This window comes from Sinocyclocheilus grahami, unplaced genomic scaffold, assembly GCF_001515645.1.
Source record: "Sinocyclocheilus grahami isolate Dianchi unplaced genomic scaffold, SAMN03320097.WGS_v1.1 scaffold20.1, whole genome shotgun sequence".
NCBI lineage: Eukaryota > Metazoa > Chordata > Actinopteri > Cypriniformes > Cyprinidae > Sinocyclocheilus > Sinocyclocheilus grahami.
In genome coordinates, this window is record NW_015505199.1 from 2,537,515 (window position 1) to 2,550,136 (window position 12,622).

Below are 12,622 nucleotides of genomic sequence, written 5' to 3' on the forward strand. Positions count from 1 at the left end.
TGTGTGCATTGCTCAGATGGAGAAATACATTTCCTTTATATACTATTCCGTTTTATAAGTTTCCCTCAGAGATTTGAGGGCCGGTAAATGGCCATGCTGAGATGAAGCATCAGCAATTTGCTTGATAGTGACTTCAATATAACGATGAAGTCACAGGCTCTGAATCACCTCTAAAATGCAATTTACACTTTAAAATCCCCCAGCGACTGTGTATAGACGCCTTCATGAAAAGGATTAGAAAACAAATGAGCATGTCTACTTTTTAACGACCAGTCCTTTGTATAAGAATGCATTTCAAAATCTTATATAAGTAAAGATGCGTAATGCTCCTTTAAGCCGTTCGGTGCTTATGCAGGTATGAAATTCGTTTTTTTTATTTTTTATTAAACATTATAAAACTAACCTTATTTCCTGTCCCTTTCTGAGAAATCAACATGGCCTTTTGTTTAGCCAGCATGCTTAGGGGCTCAGGACGCTTGTAAAGCACAAAGGTTAGTGCTGCTAGTTACAGCTTTTCATTTGCATTGGAAAGCATAAACTGGGATTAGTCAAACTTGCTGATGAGATTTACCATAATCATTCCATAAATTCTTAATAATTTGATTAGGGGTATTTAGTCCTGTGCCCTCAAATAAGACAGAAGTGCACCGTGAGTCAGGGTCTGTAAACCACAAATCTTGTAATAAACAGTTTTCTTAAGTACTCCAGCAATAGAAAATTGACATCACCTCATTTAATATTCTACATTTATAAACAGTAATTGACTCTAATAACGGAATAGATCATGACTAAATCAGAGCACTAAAAGATGTAAAAAATTAATAGGTCATTTATAATTTATCATTGAATAATTAAAGTTTTAAAATCTATCCATCTGTCTGTCTGTCTGTCTGTCTGTCTGTCTGTCTGTCTGTCTGTCTGTCTGTCTATCTATCTATCTATCTATCTATCTATCTATCTGTTCTATCGTTCATTCTATCCATCGTTCTATCAATCCATTGTTCTGTCTATTGATTAATCTATCTTTCGTTCTGTCGTTCCATCGTTCTGTGCCATTTGTTCTATCTGTTCTTTTGTTCTCTCTGTCTGTCTGTCTTTCATTCTATCTGTTGTTTTATCATCTGTCTATCTGTTGGTCAATGTAATTTTCTGTCTCTCTGTAAAGTATTAATTTTGTGTAAAAAAAAAAAAAGTTTAGTTATGACTGGCTCTGGCCTCTCTTTTTGCAGTATGCAAATGCGTGAATGCATTTAATTGTGGCATGCATGCTAATACTTGAGACCTGCCCTGCTCCTCTGCAGAGTGCTGGCCCTACAGAATGAAATGCACTAGTTCGTCGGCCTTAACTGCGTGGCTTCATTGTTGAGGCTGATCAAAGCAGCCATGTTTTAGTTTAATTGGTAGCAGCGGGAGGTGAAAGAGAGGAACTGAGCTTTCCCTTCAAACATGCATATAGAGAGCATGTTCACATGCTTTCTCATATCCTGCATTCAGGATAAACCACTTACTCAGCAGTTAATATTGCATCTAAAAATATATTCTTTTGACAAAATGAAAGAATTGAATGCTTTGCTGTGACCTGCAGAGTGCAAAATCTTTAGTAGTGTTGCGGCTCTAGAGCGCTGACTGCAAAATATTATGTTTAGGTTGAATTTATGCACAAATAATTCCTCTTCCAGTCCAAAAGCTTTTTATAGTGTTTAATAGTTAATACGAAGCAATTGCATGCGCTACAATAGCAGGTCACACAGGAAACGGTCCCATATTGGCCGGTTTTTCTCCATTAGACAGGAATTGTTGAAATGAGAGGAGAAAATTAGCCAAAAAATATCCAAGGCATGCTGGTTTATATCCATGAAGGCCAACTGGTGTGTTTAGAAGCCTCTAGTAATGTTTTATTGATTGACTGGTTATTGTTTCTGTTTGCTAATAGTCAGCTGTGATCTCTTTTAACCGTATGAATCATTTATCAAAGACTGTTATAGCTGGGAACAGTTTGGAGTTTTCTTTAGGGTTTCTCTTTCTCTCTCCTCTCTTCTGCTCTTGCTGGAGATATTTAGGGGCTGTATCTTCAAATAGATGCTCTTAGAGATACACACCCAGACTGCATAAAGTTCAGTTTGTTTCTGTAGGAGTGAGAGGCAGGGAGCGTTCAGGGTCGACCGTAGACTGCACTGGAGAGGTTTATTTTGAGGAATTTTTCAAGAGAGCTTGAGGATGCCAAGTCTTTTCGTTTTGCATGTGTCTGTGTGCTCATCCATGGGAGTTAGTAAATGATTCAGCATGTTTTTTATCACTACATAATTTGTGTTTTCATGTCTGTCTAGTGGATATTTCTTTTAGCACTGTATTACTCTGAGCTAATGGAGAGTGAGTGATTCTCACAGGAATAGATTTTCTCTTTCTCTCCACATCCTGTCCTCTTACCACTCCCGTCTCTCGCCAGGCATGTGAAGTAGGCAGATTAAGACGACGGTGCAGTTATTAATGGCAGATATGTTTTTCATATGTTTTTCTTTTCCCTCATGAAAGCTGTCAGCAAGTGTCTTTTATAGGCTCATAGGCTTTCCTTCCGGAGATTCCTCCCACAGTTCAATCGCTGAGCCACACAAATATGAATAATACAGTGTCATCGGCTCTTAAATCAAAGGGTTTTGCCTGTGAAAGACTTATTCTGCCCATTTTTTTCTTGCTTTTTGCTGTGAAAAATATAATAAATATATAGCCCATCATTACAGACTCATTTTTATTCAGTATCTTTTTCTGTTTTGAGCCTTGCATTAAGAATTATAAACATTTGAGTCGGGATGTAACGGTATGAAAATTTCTTATCACGATTATAGTGACCAAAATTATTGCGGTTTTCAGTATTATCACGGTATTGTTAAAATGTGCTGGAGATGTTAAAAAAGTACTGACACAAATCACTTCAAGCTTTATTTAAAAATCAACATCAAATAAAATGACTTTTTTTTAAAAAGTCAATCTAAAACAATCACATTACCAATGATGTTCGGATTTTAAATGACAACTTGACTGACAACAGTTTAATAGCATGTTGAAATATCTAATGTAAATATTCAAATAAAGCTTTGAAAGTTTAATAAAAGGGTAAACCTCACATTTCAGCCTTTAAATAAAGAAAAGAGTTAAGTCAAAATGATAATTGATTAATAAATTATTATATGTATTTTATCTGCTCCATAAATAATTCTAGATAACTTATCTGAATTGTTTAAATGTGTAGAATCCACATAAGCTTGTTTTTCATCAACCGATCACAATTTACAGCAGGGCATGCAAATTCGGTCCATTTTTGGACAGACAGAAACTGCACACAGGCTGAATGTAAATGTAAGTCTCTGTAAATCCACTCGCTGACACTAGATGGCGTTTATGGAAAAGCAGAATTAGAGCTGTTTCCCGTAACCAGAGGCGGACAAAGTAATCAACTCCATTACTTGAGTGAAAGTACAGATACTGCTGGTCAAATATTACTCCATTACAAGTAAAAGTTGTAAAGACAGATTTTTACTTAAGTAAAAGTACAGAAGTACTTGCTTTTAAAAGTACTTAAGTACCAAAAGTAAAAGTTTTATTGTTGTACGTAGTACTTGCAATACTTCTGAAGCAACTTAGAATACATTACACCTACTGAATACAGTACAGTGAAATCCTGTAAATACAGAGTGATAAGGAAGATAAAAAAAATCAAACCTGCTTTAATTACAGCAGTCCTGTGAGTCTGTCCATTTAGTGCATCTTTCAAAAGACTCATGAACTCAGGAGTTACTGTTTGAATAGCTGATGAATCGTTTAATGAATGGATTAAATCATGTATGTAGTGTCCTGATTGTTATTAAAATGTATTATACTTATGAACGTAGTGAATCCAAATCATACAGCACAATCAGTAAATTTAAAAAGAAAAAAACTCTACTGTTGCTGTATGAATCTATTTGACAAATCCTTACTAGAATGGTAAGCAGCCTTGTGCCATCACAGCCTGTTAAGTTGAGACTCACCACTATAAATAATTTGGATTTGGTGTGGTTTGTTGTGTAATAATCAATTATTGCATCATCAGACATGATGTGAACAGGAGGTACAGACACACAGAGCTATACAGACTTCACTGTCTGTTCAATACAGCTCAGTTCCCTGAATGCATCAGTTACTTTTAACTAAACACTCCCTCACACACGTGTGATTTAGAGTGTCACGGAGAAGGCTGATCAATAATTGATGCTCTTTGTTGCTTGAGGAGATGAATAGTAGTTTTTGACTGAGGTGATGGAATCCTCTATGTTGGTTGAGAGCTCTGTGAGAGTCATAAACCACAGTGATGCTCTTCAACAGGTTCAAACTGCAGTCTCATATACATTACCCTTCAAAACGAGCTCAGGGCTCCAGACTCATTATTCCCACTGGTCGCTCTTTTGCGACTAACTTTCTCAGTTGGTCGCATGAGCACATGATTTGGTCGCAATTTTTTTTTTTTTTTTGAGCTACAACATGAGATTAATCAATGCATGCTGATTAACTTTTATCATAGTTTATAGTTATATGTAAACGAAAGTGGTTAACATTTAACCTGTTCATTTTCATCAGTAGTAGCCTATTATTTGTGATTTGATTTTGTTAACGGGAGATCCTCTTTTGCTGTGTTATAAGCCAGGCTTCTTCGGATGCTTTCACGTTCGAATTCGCGATCTTGTTGTCACGTTTTACGAGAAAGGATCGTTGTCTGTTTTGCTTACATATCTACACACCTTTCACTTTTTAAAACTAAAACAAAATATGTATTCATTGTTGTTCTTAATTAAAAAGCACAACAACAATAAAACAGTAATGATAAACAAGCTTACAAACCGTTTATTAACAAAAACGAATAAGATGGCAAACACCACATGCTGTATTCTATACAGACTAATAAATTACAGAACGTTTAGCAAACAGTGAGGAATCAAATAAAAATAATATAAGAGTGCCTTCATAGCGTAACGTGAGGTAAACCGCAAAGATAAGCTTTTCAAAATGAAAACAAAAAGAAAAGTAAACCTAAACTTGCTATCGGTGACAGTGCTTGCATAATTTTCCCCACAAGAATACCAACATGTTCACCCTTTCTGGTTTAAGAAGCGGTCTTTTACTTTACTTTAGCATGAAAACCATCCATCGTTTCCTCAATATTCGCATCATTTTGGCTGCGTGCACCTTCTTTCTCTTGCTGACGTGGCGAGTATAAACCAGGCTCTACAATCGAAGCGCTGCGCAGCTCAAACGAGTACCGCGGTTTCGTTATGCTTTCAGTTTCGTTAGCCGTTTGATGTTTCTCATATGCAACAGAAATGGCAGCGCCATTTGGTCGCATTGTAGAGCCCTGAAGCTTCAGTGAGACATTCAAGGCCATGAACTTTTGCTTTCGAGCTTTGTCAAAAAAAAACTAATTGTCAAGGCTAATTAAAAATCACTGACATCAATTACAGATCGTTCCTGTGATGGCAAAGCTGAATTTTCACTAGCCATTACCCCGGTGTCAGTGTCAAATGATCCTTCAGAAATAATTCTAATATGCTGATTTGGTGCTCAAGAAACATTTCTAATTATCAATGTTCAAAACAGTTGTGTTGCTTATTATTATTGTGGAAACCGTGATACATTTTTTCCCAGGATTCTTTGAACAGAAAGTTCAAAATCACAGCTTTAATTTAAAATATAATTTTTCTAACAATGAAAAATCACTTATCATTTTTGATAAATTTAATGCATCCCTGCTGAAAAGAAAGTACCATTCCTAAACTTTTGATTAGTACTTTGATAGTGTATTTATGTATAAGGGATTCAAAGTCCACTTAAAATGTTAGTCATGCTTTCTTGCAACAAAAATATAATTTTTCCCTCAATTTCTTTGCCTAGCTGCTCCTTAGAATTATACGTGCTGTTTTTGCTACTATATCTGTAAGACTTCTATAAGTAGTTGACCTCTATTCTAATTGGCTAACCTCTTTGCGTATGAAATAAGCAACAAAGCTCCCACCAGTTTTCTGAATACTGACTAGTTGGTTGTGTAAATGTGTTAATGTGCTTGTCATTCTGACATCAAAACATGTTTTTTTTCATATTTTTTGCAGCTTAGGCCAAGTGTACATAAGAATAGTAAAACATTTGCAGTTTATTGATTTCTGTTGTGTTGGTGCACACTGTACACAACTAATTCCAGACTATGTTAGTCAATTATGAAGTCTTGTCGCACCTCATTTTTGTAGTGTGCACTTGCCTTTAGTTTCCAGCAATAGTTTGGGTGGACTAACAGGGAACTTTGAGTTGTGTGGCTACATAGTACTGTATCAAAGTCTTTATTCAAAAGATCAAGGAATATAGTGTTTTCTGTGGCATGGTCCATTTAATTTGTTCTTTTCTTCTCTTTGTTTCCCCTTGCCCTTCAATCTGTGTAGAGCCTGAACGCTGTAAAAAATTATGCTCTGGATATCCAGCTGAAGGTCTTCGAGGAGCACAAGGAGGAGGACATGATTGAGTTCTCCCATCGCCTGGAGGACATCAGGAGTGAACTAGAATATCCTTCTGATGCTGAGATGCATGCAATTTAATTTGATATTCTGTCCACACTTAAACGCTCCTCAGAAAACTCTCCCTCCCTTGTGTCGTCTTCTCTTTTTTTTCACCCACTCATTCTTTAATCCTTAGAGGACCTCCAACAATAATATGTTGGTCATATGCAGACTGTAATAATATCTTCAAAAACCATGCACTGACTGTATTGATGCTGTTTTCTTAGATTTAATCATAACTATAAATCATCTTGAATCATTTGCTTTCATTAGCAATGTTTCACAAGTCTCATGCTGTGACAAGGCTAGTCAGTAATTCTTTGCTCTGTCTTTGTGTCTACACTGCATGTATAAAGAGTGTGTACACTCTCTTCTTTTGTATGTTTCCATTTTTTGCTTTTATTTTGCCAGTTGCAGTGTTTGCTCCTTAACACAGTGCGTACTGATATTGGAGATGTCTTTAATGTGTTATACTCCTCTGTGAAGGACACGAGCACTGAGAGCCATTTTCTTTCCATACTACAGCACCTGCTTCTGGTCAGGAATGACTATTTCACACAGTAAGGGTTATTTTATTTTATTTTAAAGTTGACCTAAGAGTGAATAAAAAAAGCACCCAACAAGTGGGCATGTAATGTAGACAGAGGGCCGCTACTTAAAATCTTTTTGACTAGTTAAACATTTTATTTAATTACTACTACTACGGCATTCCCATGCTTCTGTTTCAGTTTGTTCGTTTTGCATTTATTATTACTAATGTATGCATTTTCAAATGATTTTAAAGAATGAGTAGGTGTGTTTGAACTTTTGAATGGTATTATACACACAAGGACTTTTCATAAACCTAAAGGAAAATAAACTCAGGCCCTTACAAGTCACGTTACGTTCATCTTGTATTCATGAATTTTCATGAAAATGCCGCCTCTCCTCCCTTTCAAACCTAGTCTGAGGGTTTTATTAATTTCGGACTAATTTAGTGCCAGTGATGCAATGGCACATATCTCACGGCATTAAGGTCTCACTAATGACTCGGGTGTGTTTTGTGTTGGAGAACAGCTTTTCAAGCTCTTTAGCCAGTGAGCTGTATTGTGTTAAGGATAACAGCTTTGACAGAAGAGAGAAGTGCAAAGGGAAATAGAGGTGTAAAGATAGAGACCATCTGCTGAGCGCCGGTACAGGAGAAAAGAAGTGCCCGTTCTGCTTAAAGAGATATGTCTATATATACATCTCTATATCTTCCGCAATATCTTCTATCTTTCACTCGATTGATTGTTCGTTCACTCTGTCGTTCCCTATACCGATCGTTTAATCGTTCTGTTGCTCTATCAATCTTTCAATCGTTACATCTATCCGTGTTCTTCGTTATATATTTTTTATCTATCCTTTGTTCTTTCTATCTATTTATCTGAATGTCTGTCTATCATATGTATGTGTGTAAAATGTTATGCAATATTTATAAATTAAAATAGAATTGTATTAATTTGTATACATATACAATTTTATGTATTTTGCAATAATTCAGGTAGATTTGTATTCATCAGCATGAACAAATTATTAAAATTGTAGTTTATTATGTAGAGATCTGGAGGGAAGACCTGGCTGCAGTTAATCCTGAAAATATTAGTATCCCAAAGCGTTCTTTACTTGTTTCTAAACTGAATATAAATTCTGCTCTGACCAACTAAACATAACTTGGCTATGTCTACTCCTCGAGTCCTGATGGTAAATTGGTCAGTTTTTATTAAACGGCCCCAGTCGTCCCAGTAAGCTCTTCTCACCTCATGAACATTTCTTTCTAAACTTTGTCCATGAATGCTATTTATTCTACACAGGCAGTCCAAACGCCCTGCTGGTCTATTCCCCCCCAAACCATCCAATGACAGTGTCCGACAAAGAGAATGGACCTGCTTTCATCTTCCTCTCATCTCACATGCCCACATTACTCTTCCCGTTCCCTATATACCCTCTCTCTTCCTTGCTCTCTCTTTTCATCTGTGGCGTCTGCTCAAAGAGAGTTTTCATGTCTTTGAGCTCACAGCTGGGGGTGTGTTAAACCTGGTCTTGATCAAAAGGCAGGCTCCTAATATGTAGAACACAGGATCTATATTACTCGGTTTTTAAAAGCCACTGCAGATTGGCAATGTATACCTACTTCATTAATATACACATTCATATGCCAGTTGGTGTGGTATTCAAGTCAAAGAGTGATCATTTAGCTCTTTCTGAGTCGTTATGGAAAAGAGTGTACCATGACTACACACTTTTTTTCTTTTTATGGTCAGGAAATGTTGATTCATGTGCCCTTAATGCCGATTCACTCTAAAACTGAAAATATGGTCACCTGATTTTTATAATCCTAATTTATGTAAAGCATATTTGATATTTCTCTATGTGGTTGATTTGGGTACTTTATTTGTGCCGTAGTCAAATATATCAATTAGTGAACATGATTATTAGCATTAGAATTTTAGACATTATTATGGTGTATTTTGGGCATCAGCTTCACAGTGCCTTGAGAAATGATGCCTGTGAAAGGTCAGAGTGATCACCTCAGATCAAAGAGCATCACCTCAGTCTAATTGATTCAAATTATTTCCACTTTCCCCTCCAAAGCTCTGCTAATTTAACTTTTTTATTGACTTATTATATTAACTTGTATTCCGTCACAAAGGCTAGAGTTATTAAACATGTCAGCCCAGTTTATAATATACAAACAAATATTACTTGTGTTTTTTAATTCAAATATATAACTATGAAAGTGATGAGCTTGCATTATCATAACAGGGATAGAAACGCAAAACTCCAGGTGTGGAGTTGGGCACATCTATTGCCTGACTGCAGTTTTAATGAGCTCACTCTACCATATCTCATACGTCATCCCTTCTCAGTTTTGTTATGTCTCTCTCCAAATCCCTTTCAGTTTTATATCTCTTTCGGTTTTATGTGAGTGTCGAGCAGCATAGCAGATTTAAAGGACTCAGTCATTTTCATTACACTAGTTAATGGCTTGTATAAGCCAGTATTGCTACTGTCAGAGGATTTAGAGTTAATTTAACAATTTTTCTCATTTTGTGCCAGAGTCAGTGGTACCGTATTCCCAAAAAGATAATACAATGCATTGATTTTTCTTCCCTCATCACTCCCTCGTATTCTCTCTTGTTCTCTGTCCTCTAGGCCTCAGTATTTTAAGATCATAGAGGAGTGTGTGTCTCAAATCGTCCTTCATCGTAGCGGCACAGATCCTGACTTTGCCTACCGCAAACGTTTGGATGTGGACTTCAGCCACCTGTTAGGTGTGTATGCTTTTATCCTTGAATTTATTTGGTTTGTTTACTTTGAATTTAAATGGTTAATCTCTCCATGGTTTCTCCGCAGAGGTGTGTGTGGATAAAGCCAGGGCTGAGGAGTTTGAACAGAGGGCCTCAGAGTTAGCTCAAAAGGCAAGTGCCCTTTCTTTTCCTCCTCTTTATCTTCCACCCCTCACTTGTTTTGTGTTTCTTTCTTCTCACTCTGGCTCCCCTAATGAAGTATGCAGCCTTTGAAGACCATTCACGACCACACCATTTAGCTTTCTTTAATTAAGGCAAAATTACTTGAAATCGTTCAAACAGCCATTTGTAATTAACAGTATTCTGAGATTAAAAAAGGCCCCTGAATTGATTGTTGGGAGTGTTCCTTTATAATTGTGGGCCGAAATGTACGTGGTTGAGGGCAACGGATCTATAGATGCCAAACCACAGCTCTTAAACTACATCTCCAGATGGCTAGTTCACTTTTAAAACTAGCAAAAAACACTTTTTATGGTTTTACATCTAGGAAATGAACTTGAATGAAATTGTTGGGCTAGGATGGTCGATTAGCAGTGTTGGGCAGTAATGCATTACTTGGTAACGCGTTACTGTAATTTGATTACTTTTTTAGTAACGGAGTAATTTAGCGCGTTATAATTTTCAAAATAGTAATTAGAGTATAGTTACAAGCCGAGGTCTCTATTCGTTACTGCTGCGTTACATTGCTGACAGAATGCAGTGTTTTATAATCTAGAGATTGTAAAAAGGATGTAGCACACGCACTGTCGAGTGCCAGTGGATTCACGGGACTCCCGCAAAATAGAAATATCTAAACATAAAATATCTAAAACAAATAAATTATTCATCTTTTGCACAAAAGCAACATGAACTAATATAAAATATAAACGATTAACAGGTGAAAGCGTATGCAGAGTTTCTATTTAGGCCACGTGTTTGCAGCGTTGAGCAATGCAGTGCTGAAATTTGCGTGCTCACGAATACTCTCATTATAACCCACGAATTGTAGACATTATGAAAGATTCATTATGCATATATTGTGTTATAACAGATTTGTGAGATTGCGACGAACTGAAATGTCTTTTAGAGATTATAAATGCAGCGTTCTTTGCTGGCATTCTGCCATGCCAAACCATGCACGCAGCAGCCGCTTGCTTTAGTTAAAAATAACAGTGTTCTGTGAGAATGTTGATGCTTTAATAACAAATATTTATCAGAAGCGTGTATGCTGGGATTTCATAAATTTCATGGAGAAAAAAGTAATGTAATGTAATGTAATGTAATGTGGTGTTTTGTTTCATGTTCATGTTTTCCATGTCTTTTATTTTGTAATTGTTTCATGGTCCCTGTTTGTGTCATGCTTCCCTTGCCCTCATGTATTCATGCCATTGGTTCCCCTGTTCATTGTGTCATGTTCACAGCCTGCTCACGTCATGCCTGCTACGCCAGAGCCTGCTAATGCCATGTCTGCTATTCCAGAACCTGCTCACACCATGCCAGAGAAGTCAAAGTTTACTCATGTCATATCTACCAAGTCAGAACCTGTTCAAATCATGTCTGCTACCCCAGGGCCTGCTCACGTCCAGAGCTTGCTCACATCATGCCGGTCACGGCTGAGTCCCCGGCCAAGATGGCCACCACGGCTGAGTCCCCGGCCAAGATGGCCACCATGCCTGAGCCTCTACACGTCACGACTATCTCCATCTCCAAGATTTCCCCTAAGGATTTTGGGGGAGGGGGGGAGGGGGCTATAGTATCCAAGGTCCTGCGAATGCGGAGTTTGGGCCAAGACTGTAAAGGCTAATTGCTAGTGTGATGGAACCACCTCTGATGTCGGTGCGAGTTGCAGGCATCCCGGTGACATCAGCGCTCTCAAGCCACGCTGTCTTAGAGGTCATGCCACACTCTGCTGCCCTTCCTATAATGGCAGTCGCCATTTTGAGCGTGTGGGCTGCACACTGCACTCCCGAGTCCGCTCCAGAGGCCTCTCCTGTCCACGAGTCCGCTCCAGAGGCCTCTCCTGTCCACGAGTCCGCTCCAGAGGCCTCTCCTGTCCACGAGTCCGCTCCAGAGGCCTCTCCTGTCCACGAGTCCGCTCCAGAGGCCTCTCCTGTCCACGAGTCCGCTCCAGAGGCCTCTCCTGTCCACGAGTCCGCTCCAGAGGCCTCTCCTGTCCACGAGTCCGCTCCAGAGCCCTCTCCTCCGCTGCAGAACCTCCAGAGGTGGCGGCATCCGCTGCAGAACGTCCTGAGGTGGTGGCGTCCGCTTGCGAACTCACTGTCTGTCCTACCACAGCCACAGAGGCCGTTCACAAACTCACAGACTGTCCTGTCACGGCCACGGAGGCCGTTCACGAACTCACTGTCTGTCCTGCCATGGCCAAGGAGGCTGTTCATGAACTCCCTATCTGTCCTTTCACGGCCAAGGAGGCCCTTAGAGGGAGGGAAATGTAATGTGGTGTTTTGGGTTGTGTTTCTTGTTCATGTTTTCATGTCTTTTATTCATGGCCGTCCATGAATTCATTGCCTGTCCTGTTACGGCCATGGAGGCCGTTCATGAACTCACTGTCTGTCCTGCCACGGCCAAGGAGGCCGTTCATGAACTCACAGTCTACCCTGTCACGGCCATGGAGGCCGTTCATGAACTCACTGTCTGTCCTTTCACAGCCAAGGAGGCCATTCAAGAACTCTCTGCTTGTTCGGTCACAGGCAAGTGGTCTGTCCATGTCTCTGCACCGCCATG

The 12,622-nt window shown here is 38.7% G+C and overlaps 1 protein-coding gene across 1 annotated transcript in view; it reads left to right on the top strand.

Annotated features, from left to right (window-relative positions):
• The first annotated feature begins 316 nt into the window (after positions 1-316).
• The window catches only part of LOC107556337 (protein diaphanous homolog 3-like), a 215,796-nt gene continuing 203,490 nt past the window's right edge, over positions 317-12,622 (top strand). Inside the window, exons 1-5 of the mRNA XM_016239434.1 lie at positions 317-355; positions 6,459-6,577; positions 7,016-7,132; positions 9,747-9,865; positions 9,948-10,012. Of these exons, the coding sequence (XP_016094920.1) occupies positions 317-355; positions 6,459-6,577; positions 7,016-7,132; positions 9,747-9,865; positions 9,948-10,012 (459 nt within the window). The remainder of the gene's footprint in view (positions 356-6,458; positions 6,578-7,015; positions 7,133-9,746; positions 9,866-9,947; positions 10,013-12,622) is intronic.